We start from the raw sequence: 26,285 nt of genomic DNA, 5'->3' as shown, positions 1-26,285 counted from the left end.
ACACACCTGTTCATTTAAACCAAAAAAAACAAACCCATTTAACGGGATGTAATCTTTTTGAAAGCTCTGACAATCATATAGAATGAACAACCAATAAATCTTATCAATGCAGATAATGCCACCAACCATAGTATTACATTAAAGTAAATCGACGCTTTACTTGTCATTAAGGGGATTTCTGTGGTTTTGGCTGTTGCTAAAGTATCACTTGTTGATATGGATTTCAGGGCAATATAATCCGCAATACCACCCGTTTCTAACACAACAGCAACGATGATGAAATTTGTTATGACCCAAAATATAATTACGAGTGATCTAACGTTCGCGTAATAGCCGGTTTTCTTTTCACCAAACGATGGCTCACTAGATTGCGATTCAGACTTTGGATCAAAATCGTTCAAGACTTTCAAATATTTATCGTAATTTGCTTGAATCTCTGAACTTGACACTAAAACTTCCATCTTGAATGTACCGTCTTCCGTAGTATTAATTTTACCCAATGGGTCAGCCATTGCACCCTTTGTACCCCATGACAAGTCATGAACATTGCAAAATGCATAGATGTTCAAAACATTGATATACGAAGGGCTTAACAAAATGTATTGCACAAAACTTGTCAACATATGCCATGGCTGTAAATAAATGATTGAGCTGATCAAGTACAGACAGTAAGTGGAACCCAATGAAATAACAATATCTCTAAAGGCTTCTGTAGTAATCAAACCCTCAAAACTGATCGTATCGGTTTTCAGAATATTTTGGAAAGATTTGACACTCATGAATATACTGCAAAATATCATATAGATCATCATTATCGCAAAAATGACGCAAGTTAAGACATAAAATTTTTCCGTACTTTTAGGTTTATTTCCCAATGAAAGTATGAATGTCGATAACGTGCAAATGCCATACAGCCATAAAAATATGACCGACAATACGTTAAATGCTGAATGATATGACAATGCGATAGAAACGGTCAAAATTCTGAAGACCAAGAAAAATGAACTCAAAGAAAACCAGGAAATCAACGTGTTAAGGAAAAGGTAAACAAATTCAACTGTCAAAAGAAGCTTTCTACCAAAGTTATGGCCACTGCTCCAAACTCTGTAAAAATGACAGAAGGAATAAACACTCGCGAAAAACGAACCATTCAACCAACGCCTTCTCTGAAGAATAAACTCTGGAACCCTTTCTGGAACATCTGTAGACGCATAAGAGCTTCTGCAGTATTTTAAAATCCAATTACAGTCCTTTTTAGTTACCACCTCAAAACATAAAATACGATCTTCAGCAAGATACATGTTAGAGGAGAAGAAATGGAAACCTTCATTTTCCATAATTTCACCATAAAAATACTTCTGTAACGGTTGGCCTCTCACAGCTTCAAACTTATAGGCAGAGAATGCCCCAGGCAGGACAGTGATAAACCCAAAATTAGATTCAGTGGTTTTGTCCAAAATATTGGACATTTTATATTCAAAATTCTGTGACGCGACTAAAGGGTTCAAAAGTTTCACAAATCTTTTACCCAAATCAGTTCTTATCTCACCACATGCACCACCAACGTTTGGATTTTTGAATTCTCTCCACAATTGGTAAATTGAGTCTTTGCCTGGCATGGTACCTGCATCTAACAGTGTGACAATGTTAGGACGCAATAATTCTGCAAAACCCTCAAATGCCCATCTATGCGAGTTAATCTTTTTTTGGTTTTGTTCTTTCAAACAAAACAATAATTGAATTGGCACAGTGCCTTGATTACATTCCAACGATACACCTGAGTCAGAAACATCTGAGATATTAATCATTGTGGTATGTTCATAAACATGCATTGCTACTTTCTTCTCGTTGATTTCGTCTTTAGCAAACCCATCTTGGTAACAACCTAATGAACTTAGTAATGCCAAAGAACGTTCATTGATCTTAGACCGACCATCTGAAATGATACAAATAACAATTTTTTTCCATGCGTCGGGCCCCCAAGTGCTTGATCTTTTTTTTTTTACCATATACTTTACGTTATCTATGGCACCTTTCAAAGTTCTTCCTAGCAGGATATGGTCCTCATTGTACATCGTTACTACTAACATCAATTCTGTTTCTCTCGGGGTTAAGTACTTTAACTGTCTGACGGTAAAGCTTTTTTCTGCAAGTTGGTTGGGTTCGCAAGTCACAGCTTGATATCTCATGAATTTAAACTCATTAGGTAAGGTACTTGCATTATCTGTGGTGGTTGAGTATTGGTCCAATAAAGCCTTACTAATCGGGGAATCGAAGACGAAATTACCGTTCCAAAGCTTAAACTTTCTAATTTCAGTACCACTTCTTTTGAGCATTCTATTTCCAACTAAGTTATCATTACTGCCTATCAAATTCGATTCTCCAGATCCAGCAGAGGATACCGAAGATGATGCAGGCACACCGTTTGCTTGGAATTGTAATTTGTCGACAGTGTTCAAATCGTCGTACTCATCATCTCTGGAAAAGTCATCCTTGTCATATTCACCAAGGTCTCTGTGAGAGTATCCGCTTTTCACACTATCCACCTCATCCTCTCCACCATTCAAAGATCTGTGATCATCAGGCAAGTATCCGCTACGTTCCATAGGCGTCAAATGATTGTTATAGTCATAAGGATCTACCATCTCGCCGTTTCTACCCAAGTATGAGTTAATCTGGTAGTCATCCCCCGTTTGATCGATATAGCCAGCTTCCGGATCATCATAGTACTGCTGAGGATCTACTCCATGATAACCGTTATGATACGCCAGGTTTTCGTCCTTGCGATGGTATTGTGGGATATTGCCATTGTTCATGTTATTTTCGGGTTGATCCAGGATGGGTCTAGCTTCTTGATCCGCGTAGCCTTCCCCACTGGAAGCAATACTCGGAGATGCTCTGGAGTTCCTATTGTTATAGTAGTAATCGTTTTCGTTAAAGTACGGCCTTTCGGTGGGGGATTCTATCGGCTGTGTGCCGTTATGTATAAGTTCTGGGGTGGTTTGAATCACGTTTATCGACGGAAGCGGATATGAGGGTATGATGTTGTTATTATGATCGTGTTGTAATGATTCTGGTTGCTGGTTGTTAGTGTTGAAAACGTCATTATATTCTGCCGTTGCTGGTACCGGACGTTGACGATAGTGGTTAACGAAACCACCGTAAATGTCTTGCTCATTACCGTTATTATTAATAGGATTGTTGTACTGCAGATCCGTTTGTCGGGATTGTTCTGGGAATTGTAAAGATTGTACGGGCGTGAACGAATCCATACTTGTATTATGGTTCGTGTATCTTTGATTTCTGTTTATTAATTCTTCATTTGAAGGCTGAAACAGCCCACTATGGTTGTTTTGTAGCTCGTAGGAAGACTCATCTTCCGGGTGGGCTTGATATTCGTTTCTTGATCGGTTATTTTGGTTACTCATGGTTATTTTTTTTTTTCCTTTCTTGTCTTTGCTTAGCTTCTAAATGCCAATTTGGCAATGTCTTCGAGGAAGGTAAGGAAGAAAGATGTGAAAATGGGCACTGTGTATTTAAGCAAATAGTATAGCTTGCACTGGCGGGGGCTGGAATACGACCAAACTAACCTTTTGAAGCCTCATATTGAGAACGAACCCGAGATATATAAGCAAACACTGTTTTTTGTACCAAGCATTATACCTGATTTGGCCAAGAGGATCAAATTTCACGCCAATGGCTGTGTCGCGTCAAAATTGTATTACCAAGCCACGCGATTTCTAAAAAAAGATTGCTGGGCCCGTGTCGGCTTTGTTTCAGAAGGAAGTGTGTTTCCTGTATGTATCTATTTATATTTACATACGTTTCACTAGGATTCTGACACATGTGCGAAATGCATGTGCTTGTATATATGTACATATGTACATAATCCACTAAAAATAGTGGCTATAAAAGGGGTGATCGGGTGGCACATCAAACTTAAGCGTGAAAGAGGAAGAGGACGATGACATAACAGCGCTATCACCACCAACATTTGACTTCTGTTCTAAGTGTTGTAGGAAAAGCAGTCTCTCTTTAGCTTGATTATGAATATAGTTTCTTTTCAGTTTATCGATGATCGTTTCTTGTAAGCCACAAGGTTTCGATGAGATAGCAACCGCATTGCTCAAGAAAACATTAGCATTCTTCATCAGTATTTCTAAAGTACGTGCTTCGTCGGGAGTTTGCTGCGATTCACTAGCACGCTTGATAGCGTACCTTCTTAATTCGTTATCCGAAGAATTCACCAAGACATCGCAGAGTTGGAAGACCACATGGCTGAGTTGCTCGTTCAATCTCTGGTTTTTCACAAATATGATGTGGTTTCTCTGATTTGTCAGTAGTGATCTAGTCTCTGTAAGGGCTTTATTCAACAGGCCAGAAAGTTTCCAACCAGTCTCCGATGAACATTCCTTTAGACACGAAATGGCAAATTCAACGATATCTACCCTGATCAACGAAAGATCGATCTTGCCCTGTACGTCATTGTCATCTAGCAAGTCGGTAAGGGAGGCGGCTTCCAGAACGAAACCTTGCAAGGATTCGAGATCACCAGAGCCCACAATTTGTGAACCTCGAATCAAAGTCTTGACCAAACCGATCTCCTTCAGATCCAATGGAATTGTAGTGGAAATAGAGTCTATGATATCGGTTAATTGTGAGAAAAACTTGTTGGTTGTGTCTTCCAAGAAATTGGCTTGGACAGGGTTCAAGAGTTCCTTTTCCGGACACTTATCGGTAGGTATTTTCGACTCAACGAGCAGTTCCACCAGAATGTGATTGAACTTCAAGGAGTTAACCAGTACATCAGTAAGGGAGGACGGGGTTACTTGTTCGGACACTTCCATCGTCTCCGCCTGTGGTTCCGATTGGCCGTTGGTTCGTATCCCGGTTCCGTCCCTTGTAATGCGCTCTGCGTCCTCATCCAAGGTGTCTCTTTGCAAGTCGATATCCGCATCACTGGCTTCCTGCGGCGGAGAATCGCCCCAGTTCTGTAGTTCTTGAAGCAGATAGCCAACCAGATGTTGGAAAATTTCAATATACTTGTTCGTCATGTTCAAGATGTCATAACCTTCGAAAGACACGGTGGGTTGAGAGACGTCGTCCATGGACTCTAACAGAGTCAGGTAGCACGTCAARAGATTGAACTGAAGATCCCACGTTCTTTGCTGCGGGAAAGTTTCGTAAACGATTTCAAACCGTTGAGTGATCTGCGGCAAAGACAACACCAGACTGGAAAGATCAGGCATGTCGTCCATTTTCACATACTGCAAGATATTGATATAGCCGTTGTTGGCCAGATAGTCCGTATAAATCTGTAGAAACAGCCGTGTCTCGTTGTAGTAAATGTTGTATTTACCCTCCGGCGTGGAATCTAGAGCACCAAGCCCGTTCTCGTAGTACTCCAGGGCCTTCAGATAGAACCGCAAACATTTCTTGATGTCCGAGAGCAACCACCGGTCGGCCTGCTCTTCGCAGTCGATCGCGGCCAAGTAAAAGTCTTCTTGCGTGATCAATGGCTTCTGTTCATTCTTGTGTTTCTTGCCCTTACTGGAATGCTTAAAATTTCTCGGAGGCCCCATCGCTTGACAAATGTGCTTCCTTTCTCTTGGCTATTAAACAGCCAAGCATTCACATCTGTAGTTTTTTCATCCTGGTAAAACCCGCATTAGCGGGAAGTCAGAATGAGAAAATAAAGGAAAAATCAAATTTTGAAATTACGTATGCAACTGCAAGAACTAGAGAAAGCGTCAGCAACGACAATAGCAACGACAATAGCAAAAGAAAGAGCATCCATTGCGATATGACAGTGACACCGGTGTCACTGCGACCCAAGGCAACATTACACCACGGGGAAAGTCGCCGCCCCGCACCGTACTGATTGACTCCTCGAAACGGAAACAGCGGCGGCCCCCTGGGCTGCACGGCTGTGCGGCTGCGCGACTCTAAGCGGAAAGCAGAAGCTTCTGTTTCTACTCATGGTTGTAGGAACAGAATGGCTCCGAAGCCGCTATTAAGGGTCGGAGGTTTTTCGATGTAAAGAGTATCCCTGAATGTAGGTGTGTCTTCAATGGCCCCTCGTGCTTTCTGCCGCTGAACAACGTCCTGCGAGGAGAGGATTGGCGGAGGGATGGATGGAGCTTCCCCTTCTTCTTTTACCTGACCCCCCACACTGCCATCCCTTGTTTTCAATATAAAAACATGCACCAGATGCTGGGCCCTTGGAGTGAGTGCGGAAGTTCACAGGTAACTTCTTTTCTTAATTTTGCCACCTTATAGGGTTATATAATTATAATAACAATTATTTGTAAACCAGCAGAAGCAGTAGCAACAGCAACAACAACAATTTTTTGAAATTGCTTTCTAGCACAATAAAGCACTAAGTATATACCCACACATTTCAATTTTCGTAATAAGCAATGTCATACAAAAAGTTTGTGTTTTTTATTAACCTTTTCTTTCTACTAGGTGCTACATTGTTGACATTTTTTTTGATATTGGCAGGCGCCAAAAACACGGGAGTTTTAAAGAATTTTTATTGGTTCCAGGCATCCACGTCGGGCTTTAACTCAGCACCCTCCTTGACCAGATGGTATAACTACAACTGGTGCGGCTGGCAGGGTGGCCAGGCTGCAAACTGCTCTTCCAAGATGGCCGCGCAGCCGTTTTCCCCCAGGGACAATTTTGGTAGTTCCGCCCTCATGCCCTCCACCTTTTTGAACGACAGAAATACGTATTATTACCTATCAAGAGTGGGCTGGGCAATGCTTTTGATCGCGCTCTTCTTCTTACTGATCACGTTGGTCTCTGTTATTGTCAGCTTGATCAAGTATACAAGACCTACCGCCTCGTTGACGACGGCGATGAGCTGGATCACTCTGTTCTTCATGACCCTTTCCGCTTGCCTGTACACTGGTTGTTACGCCAAAGCGGTAAAGGCATTTCACCACCAGGATCGCGGGGCTAGGCTGGGCCCCAAGAACTTTGGACTTATTTGGACGACAGTGTTCTTGTTGATAGTAAACGCCGTTTGCGCCACAGTCATGGCGGCTACGTACAAGAGAAATGAGTACATCTACGACCGCAGTTTCGCTTCCACTAAGATGACGGACTCACAGACATCGACCCCGGATGCCTCCGCGTACCCAGCAAACGAAGCGGTCTCTACTCCTGTCCCCGTCCCGGAAGTTCAACAGCCTCAGCCTTCCCGTAACGGCAGATTTTTCAGAAAGTTGAGAACAAAGAAGAGAACTATCACCACTACGGGCGATGAACCTGATCAAGTTCAGGAAGAACGTGTTTACTCCGAACAGAATTTGCCCGCCGTAGTTTAATACCTCCTCGTTGTCACCATTGCAAAATAAATTGCAGCCACACCTCCCGCTTTCTCCCTAATATTAATACACCATACCAGATCTTTCCTAATTTTGATTTTTCGCCCGATTTTTAATGTCTTTAATTTTCTAACTATATTATGATTGTATGTCAACAATATAATGACACCTTTTAGTAAAAAGAAACTGTTTCATAACCCGCTCACTCCATAACGTGCATCTTACTAACTCAATTTATTTCTCTTTTTATCTTAATAGTAATGATTCAAACAAAAACCAAGAAACCACTGAACCTGGGTTTGGATACCACACAGAAAAGTCCTATGACCGAATGCTAGGTTTGGGTCAATCCGCTCAGGCATATTCCGCCAATGACGATACCGAGATGCAGCAGACAGAAGAAAAAATGGCTGGCGTTCCCGGCTGTGGCCAGGCACACGATCTCGAATACCCTCATCACGATAACCACTCTTCACCCCATCACCAACACTCCGGTATCCTGCCAAGTGAATGTTCTGGTCCCACGTTAAATACTGGTGCTGGCGCCGTCGGTATTCCAGGTTGTGGAAGAGTCACCAATAAGGTAGTTTCTGACCGCGACAATAACGCAAGGTCCACTTTAGCAAGTTTTGATACCAGTAACATGACTGAGGCAAGAATGAATAGCAAGAATCTGCCCGTTGGTTGTCAAAACACATCTATGCCGCACTTCGATGGTTCTATGGACCAACGTATTCCAGGTGCAGGTTCGCCTCGAAGTGAGCCTCACCATATTGACGCGTGGAGCAATATCCCAACCTTCGGTGCCGGCACTAACGACCAGGACATGATGCATCCCCAAGCGGCCCCTCTAGATAGCTACAATGAGCACATGGTGAGAGATGAAACAAGCGACAATTCCACTTCTTCGTATACTGTTCATACTCGCGGTTCCCCAGCAGACATTCCATCTGCTACTCAAAGAACTGAAGGAAGAAAAAACTATCTGTATGGAATGAATGATCAACATTCTGTGCCAAGAAACTACGCTACAGATAAAGCGGATCCTTCATCGGTTGAAACAAGTGCTGATCCTGATATTTCCAACGTCCAAAACGAAATCTTGCGCAATTAGTTTTGGTACAAGAGATTAGTTTTTCTTTCCTTCCTCTTCTTTCCTCTCCATTTTTCAAACATTTTATGTATACTTTTTTATGTAGTGATGTTGTAACGGCCAATTCTATTAGTTAGTACCCCAACAACCGTATAATATATATATCTTCTGGTCAGCTGTGAGATGAGAGTTGCCTACCCCGATGTTCAACATCCGGCGAAGGGAGAAAGGAGAGGGGGAGGCGGTGCCGGCAACAAGAATAGCCGCCGATGCATTCTCGTCTGGTCCGGAATCAATCGTATAAATAAATGTACCCCAGCAGAATGCCACAAAACATAAGATCGCCTCCCTTTTCTCTAATCGATTTTAAACAAAGTGAAAACAACAACTACTAGTCAAAATGAATAAAGTAGATCAGATTATAGGTTACAAGAAGTGCGAGGGAAAACTACCAAAAGACAAACAGATAACCAAGAACAGATCGAAAGGTGGGAATGTTGAGCAGCTAGATAATGGTAAAAGGGAAAGAGAAAACCTGAAAACATTCAACGAAGAAAGGAAGAAATTCTTGGAGAGGATGAACAAAAACAAAAAGAAAAACATGACGAAGAGGGAGAAGGAAAAACCAAAAGAAACAGAAAAAGATAACTACAAAAGAGATGACAAAAAGTTTAAAGAGCAAAAAAAGTTACCAGCAACAAGGGAGTTCCGTTTCAAAGAACCACATTCGCCAAGTGGTTCTCACAACTTTCCGGACGAAAGCTTGAAATCGAAATCTCAGTCTGGAGCAGATGTTGAGATAGAGTCGGAAATTGAAACTAAAATTATGATAGACCAAGCTATTCAAACATATGGAMCTTTGAATGTCCAGCTGTCGGAACTTTTCAACGACAATATTCTTAACGTCACTAAAGAGAATACCTCTTTTTTACAGGACACAGAGTTCACCTCATGGGAACGTCGGTGGTCAAATTGTAGTACAATCAGTAATGCGACTACAATCTCCTCAGTTCCAGATCCCAAATACAAGTTCAACTTCAACGAACTGCTTCCGCTCAATTCGATTGCGTTGGTGGATCAAGATCACAAAATGTCCGCCACATCCCTAGTAGACCAGAATCAAAGAGGTAAAAAACTTCTCCAGCTAGAGACAGAATACTCAAACAAAGTCAAGAGTGTGATCACAGGACTACAACTACTGTGCACGAAGGGTCAACTGCATTCCGTCAACGGGGTAACCGGTCAACAAGTGGCCCGCTGGTCCGAATTCCCCACTTGTTGCCACCAAACCCCAGTTTAATCTTTCGTTACAAGAATATACTAAAATTTCTCAACAATATTTTTATCTACTTAATAAAACAATGAAAACGGAACTGCTGTTAAAAGCTCGCTAATCCTTTCAGTACGTTTACCTTTCTAATGTATTCTCTCTTCGTGTCTCTTGTTCTTTCCATTTTAAATTATTGGGTTACCCGCATCAGGGCGGGGTAACAAATCGCTTGTTTTTTCTCGTTGTTTTGGACCTTTTCGGGCAAGAGAGGTCAAAAGAAAAAAACAAACACGACCATGTAAGCCGGAATAAACAATTTTGACCACTATATTGAAGCGGACTTCCTCAAACAAACAGAGTCCTCTTAAACAAAAAGGCTTTTAAAACGCTGCTCACGCACAGTTGTTTATCCAGAATCTATACCTTTTACGTGCCAATTTCCTTTCTGTCTTTTCTTTATTCAATCAATCAGCATTAAAAGAGAAAATAAGCCGTGTACACTTCAAGACATTACGTGCCTATTTCTTTCTTTCCCGTATTTCCATTTGTTTTCTAGCATTCCCTCAACCGGCTACATCATTTTAATTTGGAACGTTTTCTATCCATCAAATTTTGCGAAGTATATTTATCGGGGAACCTCTTTTTAGGAGAGCTTTTATTAATTAAATTCAAAGGAAACAAAGTATAGTTTTTTCTCAGCATGCAAAACTCTGTTTATTTTGAACAAACCGGGTCATTTGCGTCCAGTAATGACAATATTGTGTCGAGTACCACGAATACCCACAATATTTCTCCTAGTCATCGTTCTAGTTTGAATCTGAACAATTCTGCCCTTGCCCACGATGCGTCCGGTAGGGGAAGCGGCAGTGGAGATTTGTATTTGAATGACACAAATTCACCTTTAGCGATATCCTCTATGCTAAATACACTTGCCCTTGGCAATAACATCATGCCACAGGACATGGCAAGTAACAACAGTAACATTAATAACAATGACACTATTCAGGGCAGTTACTGCTTACAACTATCCAACATACCTAGGGATATAACCATTAGAGAGTGTTATGCAATTTTCGCCCTTGCGGAAGGTGTGAAAAGTATAGAATTACAAGCAAGAAATCCTTCATCAAGCCTTGTTAACGCTTCTCTGGAAGACGAAAACGATGTGTGCATAATTGCGAAGTTTGAATTGTTAAATCTAGCGATTAATTATGCTGTTATTTTGAATTCCAAAGATGAGCTTTTTGGACCTAGTTTTCCTAATAAGACTACCGTAGAGATAATAGACGAGACAACAAAAAACTTAATATCGTTCCCGTCATCTAATATTTTCAGCGAAAACTCTAAATTGAATAATCCAAACTCGGCCATAAAAAGGCCAAGTTTATTATCCCAAAGGTCAAGATTTTCGTTCAGTGATCCATTCTCCAATGATTCTCCTCTAACTCCACAACAGTCACAACAACAACAACAACAACAACAACAACAACAACAACAACAGCAACAGCAACAGCAACAGCAACAACAGCAACAGCAACAGCAACAGCAACAACAGCAACAGCAACAGCAACAGCAACAGCAACAACAACAACAGCAACAGCAACAGCAACAGCAACAACAACAACAACAACAGCAACAACAACAGCAGCAGGAAACGCAGCAACAACAACAACAACAACATCATCAACATCAACAACCGTCTCAGAAACATTCACCACAACAATCTAACCAACAACAAGTGAATTCTTCAGTACCGTTACCTTCACAAGGTCAAGCTGTTGGGTTACACTCTAATCAATCGCACCAAGATTTGTCCGTTGAACCATCTGACATTGGCCAATCTTTCCTCTTGAGGGATAATACTGAAATTAACGAAAAAATATGGGGCACGAGCGGTATACCTTCCAGCATTAATGGCTATATGAGTACTCCCCAACCTTCTACACCTACTTTAGAATGGGGAAACACTTCAGTGTCTCAACACGGTTCTTCATTCTTTTTGCCTTCTGCCGCATCAACAGCTACGGTACCTGTCAATAACGGTACAAATGCCAATGCTATTTCCAATAATGTAACTACCAACAGCGCAAACACCTCCACCACACTTTCCAACAACTCTCAACAACCGATGATGCAAATGGGTAATGCAATGAACGCTTCCATTTCATCTTCGAATTCAATGCCCCCATACGGTTTGATGTCTTCTCAAACACAACATATGTCAAATATGGTTAACACTTCTGATATGAATATCACGCCACAAAAGCAAAACAGATTCATGCAACAACCTCAGCCAGAGCACATGTATCCGGTGAATCAAAGTGGTACCCCTCAAAAAGTTCCTCCAGCAAGACTAAGTTCAAGCAGAAATTCACATAAAAATAATTCCACTACCTCATTATCTTCTAATATTACAGGGTCTGCTTCGATCTCTCAGGCTGATTTATCACTATTGGCGAGAATTCCACCACCTGCCAACCCCGCTGATCAAAACCCACCCTGTAATACCCTTTATGTCGGGAATTTACCATCAGACGCTACTGAACAAGAACTAAGACAGTTATTTTCTGGACAGGAAGGTTTCAGACGGTTGTCATTCAGAAACAAAAATACCACATCTAATGGTCATAGCCATGGCCCAATGTGTTTTGTTGAATTCGATGATGTTAGCTTTGCGACGAGAGCATTAGCCGAATTGTATGGTAGACAATTACCTCGTTCTACAGTAAGTAGTAAAGGAGGTATAAGATTAAGCTTTTCAAAGAACCCACTGGGTGTTAGAGGGCCAAATAGCAGGAGAGGAGGCACTAATAACCCAAATCCTAATGTAAATATGATTTCAAACTACAATTCTGATGTCGGCCATATAAAGAACTAAAGAAAGTTTTTAAAAATTACTGCTTTTTTTTTTTGTCTTAACATGTAGCTCATCATGTGCATTGTTTTCTTTCTTTTTTTTTCACTACAATAAAATAATAATTTTTTGTCGCATTTTCTTTTTTTCTTTTACTATTTGTTATAACAACTTTTCTAAACTCACTAATATTAATAATAGTATTTCTCTCTCTCCAACCACTATAAAATATCTTTTACCATTACATTGCAACGTGCATATATCACAATTTGTTTTCCTTTCCGTCCATTATGAATTGTACTATGAACAAAAACCACTATTTTTCTTTTTACTATCATTTGGATATCTACTCCACTCTACCACAACCTCCCTATCCTTTTCTTTTTGGTACTCCACTTATTCCACATTATTCACCCTTAATATGGACGAGGCAGAGAGGATAGAGAAAAAGCCACACGACTTTAATCGATTTTTTTTCAGTATGATTACTGTCATTCTACTGCGCGAGTGCTATATAAGGTCAAACTCAACCAATTCTTTTAAAGAGAGCATCTATTTTCTCTCTTTATGTTGCTAACTTTTTATTCCTTTCTTCAGTTTTTGTATTTTTACTTGTGGATATTCTATCTTTTTATATATCAACCTTACTTTTATTCCAGAACTCATTTTTATAGAAGTATATATCCGTATCAACTTCAATGTAATATTTTCACCTCTATGCTATTATAAGAAACTGCGTGCTATTGGTAAAATAGAAACAGCCCTCGTCTGGGGGATGTCGTTGACTCAATACGCTTTTGATATATACTTGGTTTTATTTAAATACACACCATTCCTCTAATATGCCATACGGGTAACAGCCTCGTATTGCTATTTTCTTTCGTCAATTTGTCCAAAATAAAATTTTCACGACATTTCTTCTCCAAATACCGCGATTACTGGAGAGGTTGTCCGTTAAACACAACAATCATTAACGCATCTACGAAGGTGCTCACATTTTTTATTCAACTTCCCAACATTCTCACCCGTAGACTGAATGGGAAAACAAACCAAGAAGTTGAAAGGCAACCCAAGAACACAGAGAGTATTAGACGATAAGGTTAAACTCACATTATGCATCATCAATCGAAGTTAGATGTATTTATAATCAGAGCTTACAATTTACTTTCTAATGAGTCAGTCATTAGCGGCGCATCTCTACAAAGTGTTACAAACTCACCGCAAACAGCAACAAATACCCCGTCTGGTATGGTCAACGGCATGGTTAGTACAGGGATTACTAATCCAGCAGGGTTAGTGGGGTCTGATGGCACACCTAATATCGATGAGATTATTACTAGCAATGGCAATAATGCTCTGGCGAAAAACAACTCAGACAGTGCTAATGCAACGCCGAATGGTAATTCAAGTTCCACCTCTGCCATAAGCAATACCAGCAATCACACTAACAACGGGAACAACGCGAGCACTAGTACGGCGTCCAATGGAATTTACACGCAGGCCCAATATTCTCAACTTTTTGCCAAAATATCAAAACTTTATAATGCTACGCTATCATCAGGTTCAATCGATGATAGATCTACCTCTCCAAAATCGGCAATCGAACTGTATCAAAGGTTTCAACAAATCGTCAAAGAGCTAGAACTAAGCTTTGAGGCCAGTCCTTACGCAAAGTATTTCCGCCGGTTGGATGAAAGACTTTGGCAAATTAAGTCTGACACTGAATTAGAAAATGACGAGTTATGGCGTTTAGTCTCAATGAGTATATTCACCGTGTTCGATCCGCAAACTGGCCAAATTTTAACTCAAGGACGTAGGAAGGGAAACTCTTTAAATACATCTACTAAGGGTTCCCCATCAGAGTTACAAGGAATAAATAATGGGAATATCAATGGGAATAATGGTAGCATCAACAATGCGAATAGTATGAAAAACAACTATGGGAACAAGAATGCATCAACCAGCCGAACCAAAAAAAGAGGTACCAGAGTGGCTAAAAATGCTAAAAATGGGAAAAGCAATAAAAACGCTAATAAGGAAAGGAATAGCATTGCAGATGCAAGCACATTTAACAACGCAACGATAAGCAACCCGGGAACCAATATGCTATTCGACCCTTCATTATCTCAGCAGTTACAAAGACGATTACAAACACTGTCACAAGACGTCAACTCTCGTTCCTTGACAGGATATTACACACAACCAACCAGTCCTGGGTCAGGGGGATTCGAATTTGGCTTGGGTCATGCTGATCTGAATCCAAATGCTGCGAACAATAGTAGCATGGGCTACAATACAATGACCAATAATGGATCACATTCATGGAAACGAAGATCACTGGGTTCACTAGACGTTAATACGTTGGACGATGAAGCAGTTGAAGAACTCTTACAACTAACAAACACAAATAAAAGACAGAGACCAATAACAACAAGCGATGGTGCCTTGATAAATGACGGTACAGATACCAATCTAAACACAAACAATACCCAAATGAAAGTTGACCTAAATCCTCCAAATAATATTGCACCAATTGACACAGAAGCGGTAATACGCCCTTTGAAAGAAGCCTACGACTCTATTGTTTCTGAGAAGGGGCAAAGAATTATGCAGTTGGAGAGGGAATTAGAATTACAACGTCAAGAGACTCAGTGGCTAAGAAAAATGTTAATTGAAGACATGGGCTGTGTTAGAAGTATGTTGAGGGATTTACAAAGATGACACGATAATAGTGACGAATGTTTTTTCTTCTTACTCCTTTGATTTCGGTGTAGATCAATAATATACTTACTTCTTAACAGTGATGCTTACCATCTACTGTTTTTGTACTCTTTCTATAATGAACGGACGTTATTATATAACTACGAAATAATGATATATATTTTGACTTTATTCTTATTTAGCCGTTTTTTGTTGTTGTTAGCATGTTAAGAGACATAGTATATCCACAAGATCTTGCCCTTGTCGACCGTTTAACTTATTGAGATTTCGAAGCAATCTTTTTGAGCTTTGTATTGCTGCTTAATCCCATTGAAAGGTATTTTGACCGCAAGGCATCTTGGTTAAGTTGTTTTTGTCGTTACGAGCGAACAAGGGGTGGAGAAAATAAGGATGAACGATCCATATATAAGAAAAGAAAGAATAAAGATCATATAATAGACCAGGCATTCACTTTGATTCTTGCCAGCGTTTTGGTCTTTTAAACTCTCCAGGAGAAGAGTCTCAAGTAGTAGAGTAGTTTTTTTAAAAAGAGAAAAATGTCAGCGTTGAAAGTCGTTTCTTCCAAGCTTGCAGCTGAGATCGACAAGGAGCTGATGGGCCCTCAAATCGGATTCACTTTACAGCAATTAATGGAATTGGCTGGGTTTAGTGTTGCACAGGCTGTATGCCGCCAATTTCCTTTGAAGGACAAGACTGAAGCAGAGAAGGGCAAACACGTATTCGTTATTGCTGGACCTGGTAATAATGGCGGGGATGGTCTTGTATGTGCAAGACATTTAAAGCTTTTTGGCTATAACCCTATTGTTTACTACCCTAAGAGGAGTGAGCGCACTGAATTCTATAAGCAACTGGTTCACCAGTTAAATTTCTTCAAGGTCCCTGTATTGTCACAAGATGAGGAAAATTGGCTCGAATACTTAAAGCCAGAAAAGACCTTATGTATTGTGGACGCAATCTTTGGCTTTAGTTACAAACCTCCAATGAGAGAGCCATTCAAGAGTATCGTTGAAGAACTGTGTAAATTACAAGACCGTATTCCCATTGTTTCTGTAGATGTCCCCACAGGTTGGGACGTGGATAAGGGTCCAATCTCACAGCCTGCAATCAACCCTGCGGTTCTTGTATCTCTAACTGTTCCCAAACCGTGCAGCACATACATCAGAGAAAAGCACACAGCTCATTACGTGGGAGGAAGATTCATTCCTCGAGATTTTGCCAACAAATACGGATTTGAGCCTTTCGGTTACGAGTCCACCGACCAGATATTGAAGTTGTAATTAAAACTGTCATGTCCAGAAATCCGGCAAATCTATAATGCTACATAAACCATATTTAGTGAACAAATAATTGTCCATGGTTATCTTCTAAGGTGATATACAGTATCGTTTCTTTTTCTGACGCGCCATCTTTTCTTTTTCTATCTGCTTTTTTTTTTTCCTTTGGTGTTTCACCCGAAGAAGAAACAAAAAGGAAGAAGACCAACATTACTTGTCAAAGGGCAATTACAAGGCAGTTAATAACCAGAATTGTGAAATATAAACTGGTTGCAACAGTGGCATAGTTAACAGCATCTTATCAGTCCCCTTTGACATAAAGCAAAAGGCTCTGCTGTTTTCAAGACTCGCGCATATCGAAAAAAAACAAAAGAGTGCATTGCGTTAGTATTAAAATACATCGAAAACTCATTTCTGTTCAGTTATAAATAAGTACAAGTGTTTTTTCCTTCAATCTGAGGTCAAGAAGAAAGTGTGCTAGTTGAAACATATAAAATCAACGTCTACTACTGGCAATGTCGTTACCGGGTACACCAACGACTTCTCCAACCCCGATGGATGAGGATATTGAACAGACTGTCTCCGTTAACACTGAGCCCAAAAGAGTAAAGGTATACATCCTTGAAAACAACGAATGGAAAGACACAGGAACTGGGTTTTGTATTGGAGAGGTAGATGAAAACAAACTCGCATATCTTGTTGTCTCAGACGAAGACTCACCAACTGAAACTCTATTAAAATCTAAATTAGAAGGAAATATTGAATACCAACGACAAGAAGAAACACTTATCGTTTGGAAAGACTTGGGCGGGAAGGATATAGCCTTGAGTTTTGAGGAAAGCATGGGATGTGATGCCCTATGTGAATTCATCGTCCACGTTCAAAGAAACATAGAATCGAATATTTCTTTGGTTACCGTTAAATCTAGCGACAATGGACTCGGATCCGTTCATGACATTATAACAGGCCCCGTGACATTACCCTCTAATTGCTCTGAGCAAAATGGCCAAACATTACTAGAAGCTCTAAGAATCTTGAATGAAAACACCTCTTTTGATTTTTTGAAAAACGAGACCATAGAATTTATTCTCCAGTCGAACTACGTTGATACATTAATTTCTCATTTCCATAAAGCAGAAGAAGAAAAAATACCGAAGGACTTATTTCTATTAAGTAATATTATTAAGACTTTGATACTTTACAATCAAAGGGATATACTGGAATCAATGGTCGAAGATGATAGGATTATGGGAATAGTAGGTATCCTGGAATACGACACTGAATATCCCACATCAAAGGCTAACCATAGAAAATATCTGGGTTCAAAGGGGCCCAATTTTAAAGAAGTCATTCCACTTGAAAACGAAGACCTAAAAATAATAATGAAAAAATGTTTTCGATTGCAGTTTTTAAAAGATGTGGTACTAGTACGGTTTCTGGACGATCATAACTTTAATTTAATCTCGGAAATCGTAATGGATTTAGAAACATGCATCATCGACTTTCTTCAAGTGGGGACTTTCTTAGATAGGCTGATAGAGCTTTATGATACTGATATCATTCCAGATAGCTCCGTAGAGAGAGAAAAGTTCGTACAAAAACGTAAAGACGGTATCAGATTACTCCAACAATGTGTTCAAATGTCCATTAATTTAGACGCGCATGACCGTTCCAAGTTTTATAAGACACTTGTCCGAAAGGGTCTATTCAAAGTCTTAGATTATGCATTTCACATGGAAACTGATAGTAACGTTCGCATTTTGGCTACCGATACTATCATTACCATCATCGAGCACGACATATTGCTGATTCACAACGTTCAAAATGAAAACTCTTTCAAACAACAACACAAATTGGCCCCGGATGACAAATGTTCTACACGAAGCAATTCACAGGATTACAACTCCAGCACTGACTCCAAGCTATTATTAATACTTTCAACGATTCTTTTAACCGACAAAAGTCCCGGGTTACGCGAACAAGTTGTGCAAGCGCTAAACACGTTGCTTCACCCAGAAGGATGTCTCAGTAATGGTGAAGGTTCGTATGATATCATGAGTAGATCCAACAACGAATCAAAAAATACCTCTGAAGACTTCCCAAATTTCGGTTATGGATTGAATTCGGATTCAATTAATTTGGACAATTACAACTACAATAATGAAGATATGAATAATCTAGACGCAACAGAGTCTGAATCAGAGTTTCAAATTATGGAATATTTCACCAATTTTTACAATAAAATTGCTCCAATACTATTTGGGCGACTAATCAAAAGAGATGCCACAACAGAAATGACAGAAATGAATGGTAAAATAAAAAAGACTCAGAAAGACGATCTTTTGTTGATTCATTTAGTAAAGCTGGTATCATTTATTTGCACTGAGCATGACCGCGTTTTGTCTAGGAGATTCATACTAGAAAATGGTATACTAGATTCTGTCAGCAACCTCATCAAAGGTAACCATATACTGCAACTAAGGCTAACAGCGGTAAGGTGTATTAAAAATATCATATGTCTTGATGATAAATACTATCATCGATACATGATTTCCAAAAATCTGTATGCACCAATTTTCAAACTCTTCCAGGAGAACATAGACAAAAATAATCTTGCAAATTCATGCATTCAAGATTTTTGTCGAATTATCATAATGGAGTGCAGAATACATCGAGACGATGACCATAACAGAAGGGAGAACAGCAACGGTACTTGTAATAAAAGCAGTAATATCACCAAGCCAAATGGAAATAACAGCCGGACAAACTTTACCATATTAAACAAATACTTAGTTCAAACTTATGGTAGCATTCTAAGAAGAGCTACTTATATTCCGTTCATTCAAGATATGTTGAAATTTGGAGAGGAAAGTCAATCAGAGCATTCAAGTTTAGAAAACGGCCTTGAAGGCGAAAATGATGTTTCAGTAAATATACCATCAGACGGATTGGCTTCTAATCATTTAGAGGATATCGATATGAAAAATGTCAAAAGATTACATTCAGAGATTGAGCATTTTGACAATGATCCTCATTATTCCGGTGACCAGTTAGCATTTAAGAAAAGCGTCGACCAAATGAATGCAAGCACATAAACCCTATCTTCATTTTGAACTGGAAGAGGACAGCGCTGGAATACAGGTCATGATTGTAACAATGGTAGTAAGCTCGTTGTATATAAAGTTAGTAAATACACAAATAACTATCAAAAAGCATATAAAAAGTGTCATATAATAATAATACCCAATATCTATCATATTACAGTTTTGATGCCATACTCTTGACTAGGGTTTCTGGGTATAGTTCGTGTCCAAAATAAGTTCCTAAATGCCACATACCACCATCGACAATCAAGACAGTACCAGTGACGTAAGACGCAGCAGGCGAAAAAATATAGACGGTTGATTCGGCTATGTCTCTTGTAGATCCAAGCCTTTGTAAGGGGATCTTTGCCAGGGCCTTTTCTTTATACTTGGCTCCGGCCAATCTTTTCATACCTTCTGTGTTATCTATAGCACCTGGAGCAATGCAATTGGAGCGTATTCCTAGAGGGCCTAATTCAACCGCTAGGTTCTTAGCCAAGGCATCAATGCCAGCTTTGGCGGCTCCGACATGTCCTTGGAAAGGTACACCGTAATAATGGAAAGTAGCAGAGACGAAAAGAATAGAACCTTTTGAATTTTTAAGTTCCTTTAGGCATGCCTTTGCCGTGTTGAAACTCCCTAATAAATCTATGTCAATAACAGATTTGAAGGCATTTGGAGAGAGGTTTGCGAAATCGCAGACAAAATTGCCAGCAGCGCCGGCAATAACAAAATCTATCCTACCAAATTTCTTTACGGTCTTCAAAACGGCATCCTCCATCTGTTTAAAATTACGAACGTCAACGTTTGCGATGGGCAAAACTGCATCATCGTTTTTCACCAATCCTGAAATCTCTTTTGCAGCTTTCTGTGTCCTTTCCTGGTCTCTTCCAACAATAGCAGCTTTGCAACCGAGAAGAACCAATGCTTCTGTTTGCACTCGGCATATGGTTCCAGCACCGCCAGTGACAAATGCCACTTTACCCTTAAATAACTCAGGCCTCCACGAACCTTCGGTCACAAACTTACTATCCAGAGTATTTCCTGTATTCATGGTTTTCTAAATCCAGTTATTAATTTTTCAAGATCTAAATGTTAAGTTTAGATATCTTAATATGAGTTTTTGGGTGTCTTCAGTTTGGAATGCTGTTCTTATACCTTTTGGCAAACTCCAATAGTTGCGGGTTTAGTTATGCTAAACTCCGTGCGCGGCGTCGCCGCGATGATTTTGTGACGTCGAGGTAAAAGACGCATAATAATAAATATTGTTTATTTGCAGATTATATGGCATTGTTTTTTTGATTTATGGAAGTATAGGGGGAGATTATTGAAAGAAAGGCAGATTAACAAGGAACAAAAGGGGAGATGCATTTGTTTGATAATAGCAGAGATATGGAAAATCGAAAGAGATTGCTATGTGCTAAGAAAGTCGCAGGCAATAACAAGTGCTTTGAATGCAAGAGTGCCAATCCACAATTTGTTTCTTCGAGCTTTGGTATATTCATTTGTGTCAATTGCGCAAACCTTTTGAGAGGTTTAGATGCAAACTTGTTCTATGTAAAATCTATCACAATGGACAGCTTTGAAGAAAAGGATATCCGGAAGGTGGAAAAAAGTGGAAATTTTAGATTTGGCTGCTTTCTGTCCAAAAACGGTATTATGCAAAACGGAACTCCATTACGTGACAAATACGATAATTTGTTTGCTAAAAGCTATCGGAGAAGGTTAAACAATGAAATCCGTGGTAAGGACATAAACGAGAATATGTATTTGGGTTTTAATAACTTCGAGCAGTATGCAGATGGTGCTATAAACCAAAATAGAGGTCCAGCATTAAAAGAAATATCTGGGAACATTATCAATTCAGAGGGCGCTGAATTTGTACTACCGGATAAAGCGCTTGGAACTCGCAATTTCCAAGACTGCGAAAGGTTTCCGAACCGTTTGAGATCCCGAGAATACCAGAATGATAATGATATTACAAGTGCCTCAAGTACGCTGACCATCGAAAAATTCCAGAAGGACCCAATTGGTACTATTTCAAAAAGCTGGCTGTTACTTTCAGACGCGCTGCACAAATCATATGAAGACTTCAAAGGCACGATCGTCCAGCCAACGATTGAGAATATTCAACAAAGGAATTTGTCGGATGACCTCAAAAGATCATTAGTGCACTTTAATGAAAAAATTCATGAGACGTCCCATTTACCCTTGCCAGTATTCTCTTGTTTTACTGGAGAAGACATTCTTCCTTCAGAGTTCAATTAAAAACGTTTATTGTAGCAATCTAAATACAACTGACCTTTATATGCTGCTCTTTTCAAGGGTTACCCCGCTACATAACTGACGCGTCGTGATTTTTTCAATAATTATTAGAGTGCATTTAATGAAATATTAGCATTATGACGTTTATATCAATCCAAAAGTATAGACCTAAAGAACTAGCATCATTTTGAAAACCTTTACAAGTTTAATGTYGAAATCTTTTCTAGACCATTTGCCGGAGCCTCTTAGCGAGAAAATTGGCCTTGTCGTGAGGGCATTGCCGAGCTCATTAGAAACATTCGAAGAATTGTATAATTATGCATTGGATGAAACTAGCAACCGCAAAAATGGACAGCATAAAAAGCCCAAGTTGCATAGCTCTCCAGATGAACTTAAAATAGATGTGATTTCAGAGGCAAACACCATTTTCAAATTAGAAGGTGTTTCTGTACTGTCACCACTAAGGAAAAAACTTGATTTGGTTTTCTATCTTTCTAATATTGATGGATCTCCAGTAATAACGTTCCTAAAAGGAAACGATAGAGAACTGACCATTTACCAACTAAACAGCAACATTAAGATGGCTTCTTTCTTGCCAGTGCCAGAAAAACCCAATCTGATATACCTTTTCATGACATATACGGCATGTGCAGACAACAAATTTTCTGATCCTGTGTTAATGACCTTAAATAAAGAGAACACACTGAATCAATTCAAGAAGTTAGGACTTCTCGACTACAATGCAATAGATTTCGATAAGTGCGTTGAGTACATGAGGAAACAAGCGATCTTGACAGGTTTCAAAATCTCAAACCCATTTATCAACACTAATGCGGCCGATACAGAACTGATAAGCTCATTCCACGTGGAATGTCATAGAGGTACTAAGGAAGGTACATTATATTTCCTACCCGATAATATAATATTCGGGTTTAAAAAGCCTATCCTATTGTTTGACGCTTCAGATATCGAATCTATAACATATTCATCCATCACTAGATTGACATTCAACGCCACTTTAGTAACAAAGGATGGTGAAAAGTACGAATTTTCGATGATAGATCAAACAGAGTATGCCAAAATTGACGATTACGTTAAAAGGAAACAAATGAAGGATAAATCGATGTCTGAGGAATTAAAGGCTAAATCTAAAAATAAAGCTCAGCAGCTAACTGATGGTGAAACCGACCAGCCATCTATCTTACAAGAAGCCACTCGTCAAATGCAAGATGAAAAAAAGACAGAAATGTTCTCCGATGACGATGAGGAAAATGATCAAAATTTTGAAGCTGAAAGTGATCTTTCCGATGGTAGTGGCCAAGAATTCTCAGATGGCGCAGAGGATGGAACGGAAGCTGAAGAGGAAGAGGAAGAAGAAGAGGAAGAGGAGGGAGATGATAACCATGAAGACGACAACGGCAACGAAAGAGAACGCACTGCGTCTCACACTGATAATAACACTATGCTTATAAATAATGAAGTGGGTCAGGAACTTCAATATAAAGAATTCAAAGAAACCTTAGAGCTCGAGGACATTCCCATCGAAATTGACAACGATGATGAGGAGGAGGGATCAGGCGTAGAATACGATTGATCCAGAACTAACACTACAACATAGCATGGCTCGTAATTATATATGAGTTTATAGATATTTCTTTTCTCCATGTATTAATGAATAATTATCTTCAAAAAATGATATCTACAAGTGACTAGTTTAGTTATTTTTCGATGATTGGTTACTTACAGCTACTTAATCTATTCTAGTAAATAGTTTCCTAATTTATCCATTTTCAGGTTTCCAACACCGCTAGAAAGCGCCTCTATAATACGTTCATTTTCTTCTTCTTGCGAATCTCCGCTATCATCATCAGAACTGTCATCACCAGATTCGGAATCATAATATTCCTCCTCCTCCTCTGAATCATCACCCTCATCCTCCTCGCCTTCTGCTTCTGCATCTACTTCGTCCTCTACTTCTGCTTCGTCATCTGAGTTATAAGCAGCGTTCCTCATGCTTTCAACTGCATCTTCTAAACTCCTATCACCTGGATGTTTCTTGCTAAATCCGGAAGCCTGAACTAACTCATCCAAATTGTCGGTTCTTCTGATATCTCTTTTAAATTCGGGATAGGCGTATTTGTAACCATCTCCGAAACCGTCTGTATCGAGCATTGATGAGTCTGGTTTTGGTTCATACTTCAATTTCTTTTTGAAAAAACGGCGAATACAATCAACGTCTCTTTGAAAATAGTAGTCGGCGTCTTGGTGTTGAATAGATACACATTGTGGGAAATCAATAACCACAAACCCACAGTCATTTTCGTCTTCCAATTCATCTTTAATCATAACATTGAACTCGTTGAAATCACAATGAATGAGCCCACTATTACCTAGCTGAACAATAAAACACATTAGATCGCTATAAAGTTTGGGTATATTTTTATGTTTTCTTAATCTTCTCATTGGGAAACCATTGATCAGCTCCATCACAACAATGTGGCGAGAATTATCGAATGGTTCAGGGATTTTGAATCCTTTTGAATATAGCATTGACATAAACTGATATTCTTTATTAGCGGCTAAGCGCGAAAGATGCATCCAGTTCGCACCTTGATTAGATTTCCTCAAGTAATCTCTATTGTTCCTGACAGTATGGAAGGAGGTTCTACCCAATCTGTGAATCTTTATCACTCTCGGATTCCCGTCCTTATCACTAACTTTATAAATGTCAGATTCCTTACCAACACCAATCGTGTTACCGACGGAATAAACAGTATTCCTGTTCAGCATTGTTTTCAAGGCCAAGTAATCGATACCGTTGTACGTTAGCCTATAACCGTCGTATTTGATATTTCTCATTTTGGAGATTAAGCTTAGCTTGGCCAAATCACTGATGGCCCTGTTTGTACCCGATTGTGACCTCATTCCTGAGATCTGGTGAATCATGAGAGTTGGGACAACTTCATGACTTTTAGAGCCTTGTTCGACGGCTTGTAGGACACGAAAGTCATCCGTCGTCAAATATCTCATATGAGATGTATCCAATTTCATTTTTGGTTTAGTTGGAAAAAGTAGATCGAAGAGTATGAATGGGTTAAGGGCGAAATTCAAATAGAAACAAACACGGTGACGCTAGGTAATTCTTCGTTCTTGAAGTTTCTGTGGACAGCCTTTTACACCTTATGAAGATAATACATAACAATTACCACATTCCTCCACGGTTAGAGGACCTCATCGCCAAAATTTTAGTTAATTTTTTCACATTTCTTTTTCCCATATTTTGAGTTTCTCATGTGATACGAGCGCAAAAAACATATATTGCTGTTCATGTATATTTTATGTAGTTTTGAAAGTGCTTAGCTAGTTAAGAAATAATATATATCTCATTTAACAGTTAACGGTTCACCAGCGTGAGCCGCCATTGAATCCTTGGTGATTTTGGCCTCCAAATTCTTGCGAGTTTGGACCACCAAAGCCTTGGCCGCCTGGCCCGCCGAAACTTTGTGGACCTGGACCACCGAAACCTTGAGGACCTGGGCCACCGAAATCCTGTGTACCTGGGCCTCCGAATCCTTGTGGGCCTTGAGGACCTGGACCCCCGTAACGCTGTTGGTCACCTCTCTCGAAGCCTTGGCCTCCTTCTCTTCTGAAACCTTGACCTTCTTCGCGACCGCCAAAACCGCCATTGTTATTGTGTTGCTGGTGATGATTGGATCCGCCGTAATTAGAGTTACCTTGCTGGCCATATTGCTCCTGCTGATTGTGCTGCTTGTGCTCATCAGATATCTTGTTCGCTAGGAACGCACCACCTAGTGCGCCCAGTGCACCACTTAGCTTGGAATGGTTGCTTGAGACCTTCGACCCAGCATACGCACCGGCACCGCCGCCTACAAGGGTAGAGAACAGACCACGTTCTCCGTTAGGATTAGCATTATCGCCACTGTACTCATTTCCGTTGTTATTGTTGTTGTTGTTGTTGTTGTCATAAGAGCCTCCAGATCTTCCTTGGTTGTTTGGCTGATTGTATTGTCCTTGTGTACCGCTGGAGTAGAATTCGTTTGCTGACATCTTGCTTGTTTGATTAGATTCGCGTTTGATCCGCTTCTCGGAAGACCATTGAGAAACCAGTCTAGCAGATCGCGCTCTTCTTTATAAACCACCACCTAGGTTGAGTTTTCCACCAACGCCAGCTTAGCAGCCCCTTTTCTGAGATGGGCTGTGCTGTGCGGGTGTCCGAATTAACCACGTAGAAGCCCACGCTTTACGCCCCTCCGCTCATTATCACTTGGCGCACAGATGGAGAATGCGGGCCAAAACCGAGTTCAAAAATGGAATTCGTACACGGTCGTTTCGTGCTGCTTGGAAGACGGACTGAGAGTCGCCGCAGTGTG

The 26,285-nt window shown here is 40.0% G+C and overlaps 14 protein-coding genes across 14 annotated transcripts; 9 read left to right on the top strand and 5 right to left on the bottom strand.

Annotated features, from left to right (window-relative positions):
• Window positions 1–38: 38 nt before the first annotated feature.
• Window positions 39–3,428, bottom strand: CHS1 (chitin synthase I; the record flags this gene model as incomplete). Its single annotated transcript, XM_018367571.1, has 1 exon — window positions 39–3,428. The coding sequence occupies one exon, from the start codon at window positions 3,426–3,428 to the stop codon at window positions 39–41; it is 3,390 nt and encodes a 1,129-aa protein (XP_018219695.1).
• Window positions 3,429–3,893: 465 nt separating this feature from the next.
• DI49_4548 (uncharacterized protein) lies at window positions 3,894–5,582 on the bottom strand (the record flags this gene model as incomplete). The annotated part of the gene is made up of 1 exon (XM_018367570.1): window positions 3,894–5,582. One exon carries the CDS (start codon window positions 5,580–5,582, stop codon window positions 3,894–3,896), a length of 1,689 nt encoding a protein of 562 aa, XP_018219694.1.
• Window positions 5,583–6,419: 837 nt separating this feature from the next.
• On the top strand, window positions 6,420–7,334 carry DI49_4547 (uncharacterized protein; the record flags this gene model as incomplete). Its single annotated transcript, XM_018367569.1, has 1 exon — window positions 6,420–7,334. The coding sequence occupies one exon, from the start codon at window positions 6,420–6,422 to the stop codon at window positions 7,332–7,334; it is 915 nt and encodes a 304-aa protein (XP_018219693.1).
• A 331-nt stretch (window positions 7,335–7,665) lies between these two features.
• Window positions 7,666–8,448, top strand: DI49_4546 (uncharacterized protein; the record flags this gene model as incomplete). The annotated part of the gene is made up of 1 exon (XM_018367568.1): window positions 7,666–8,448. One exon carries the CDS (start codon window positions 7,666–7,668, stop codon window positions 8,446–8,448), a length of 783 nt encoding a protein of 260 aa, XP_018219692.1.
• Window positions 8,449–8,827: 379 nt separating this feature from the next.
• On the top strand, window positions 8,828–9,727 carry SLZ1 (Slz1p; the record flags this gene model as incomplete). Its single annotated transcript, XM_018367567.1, has 1 exon — window positions 8,828–9,727. One exon carries the CDS (start codon window positions 8,828–8,830, stop codon window positions 9,725–9,727), a length of 900 nt encoding a protein of 299 aa, XP_018219691.1.
• A 670-nt stretch (window positions 9,728–10,397) lies between these two features.
• On the top strand, window positions 10,398–12,575 carry WHI3 (mRNA-binding protein WHI3; the record flags this gene model as incomplete). Its single annotated transcript, XM_018367566.1, has 1 exon — window positions 10,398–12,575. The coding sequence occupies one exon, from the start codon at window positions 10,398–10,400 to the stop codon at window positions 12,573–12,575; it is 2,178 nt and encodes a 725-aa protein (XP_018219690.1).
• Window positions 12,576–13,664: 1,089 nt separating this feature from the next.
• On the top strand, window positions 13,665–15,272 carry GCR2 (Gcr2p; the record flags this gene model as incomplete). Its single annotated transcript, XM_018367565.1, has 1 exon — window positions 13,665–15,272. The coding sequence occupies one exon, from the start codon at window positions 13,665–13,667 to the stop codon at window positions 15,270–15,272; it is 1,608 nt and encodes a 535-aa protein (XP_018219689.1).
• A 536-nt stretch (window positions 15,273–15,808) lies between these two features.
• On the top strand, window positions 15,809–16,549 carry NNR1 (NADHX epimerase; the record flags this gene model as incomplete). Its single annotated transcript, XM_018367564.1, has 1 exon — window positions 15,809–16,549. The coding sequence occupies one exon, from the start codon at window positions 15,809–15,811 to the stop codon at window positions 16,547–16,549; it is 741 nt and encodes a 246-aa protein (XP_018219688.1).
• Window positions 16,550–17,061: 512 nt separating this feature from the next.
• PSY2 (Psy2p) lies at window positions 17,062–19,641 on the top strand (the record flags this gene model as incomplete). Its single annotated transcript, XM_018367563.1, has 1 exon — window positions 17,062–19,641. The coding sequence occupies one exon, from the start codon at window positions 17,062–17,064 to the stop codon at window positions 19,639–19,641; it is 2,580 nt and encodes an 859-aa protein (XP_018219687.1).
• A 163-nt stretch (window positions 19,642–19,804) lies between these two features.
• SPS19 (2,4-dienoyl-CoA reductase (NADPH)) lies at window positions 19,805–20,683 on the bottom strand (the record flags this gene model as incomplete). The annotated part of the gene is made up of 1 exon (XM_018367562.1): window positions 19,805–20,683. One exon carries the CDS (start codon window positions 20,681–20,683, stop codon window positions 19,805–19,807), a length of 879 nt encoding a protein of 292 aa, XP_018219686.1.
• Window positions 20,684–20,994: 311 nt separating this feature from the next.
• On the top strand, window positions 20,995–21,897 carry SPS18 (Sps18p; the record flags this gene model as incomplete). The annotated part of the gene is made up of 1 exon (XM_018367561.1): window positions 20,995–21,897. The coding sequence occupies one exon, from the start codon at window positions 20,995–20,997 to the stop codon at window positions 21,895–21,897; it is 903 nt and encodes a 300-aa protein (XP_018219685.1).
• A 205-nt stretch (window positions 21,898–22,102) lies between these two features.
• RTT106 (Rtt106p) lies at window positions 22,103–23,488 on the top strand (the record flags this gene model as incomplete). The annotated part of the gene is made up of 1 exon (XM_018367560.1): window positions 22,103–23,488. One exon carries the CDS (start codon window positions 22,103–22,105, stop codon window positions 23,486–23,488), a length of 1,386 nt encoding a protein of 461 aa, XP_018219684.1.
• A 161-nt stretch (window positions 23,489–23,649) lies between these two features.
• Window positions 23,650–24,945, bottom strand: RIO2 (protein kinase RIO2; the record flags this gene model as incomplete). Its single annotated transcript, XM_018367559.1, has 1 exon — window positions 23,650–24,945. One exon carries the CDS (start codon window positions 24,943–24,945, stop codon window positions 23,650–23,652), a length of 1,296 nt encoding a protein of 431 aa, XP_018219683.1.
• Window positions 24,946–25,296: 351 nt separating this feature from the next.
• Window positions 25,297–25,962, bottom strand: DI49_4536 (uncharacterized protein; the record flags this gene model as incomplete). Its single annotated transcript, XM_018367558.1, has 1 exon — window positions 25,297–25,962. One exon carries the CDS (start codon window positions 25,960–25,962, stop codon window positions 25,297–25,299), a length of 666 nt encoding a protein of 221 aa, XP_018219682.1.
• Between the last annotated feature and the right edge of the window lie 323 nt (window positions 25,963–26,285).

This window comes from Saccharomyces eubayanus, chromosome XIV (genome assembly GCF_001298625.1).
Source record: "Saccharomyces eubayanus strain FM1318 chromosome XIV, whole genome shotgun sequence".
Classification (NCBI taxonomy): domain Eukaryota; kingdom Fungi; phylum Ascomycota; class Saccharomycetes; order Saccharomycetales; family Saccharomycetaceae; genus Saccharomyces; species Saccharomyces eubayanus.
The sequence above is the reverse complement of the archived record's forward strand: the minus strand, read 5'-3'. Positions and strand labels throughout refer to the sequence as shown.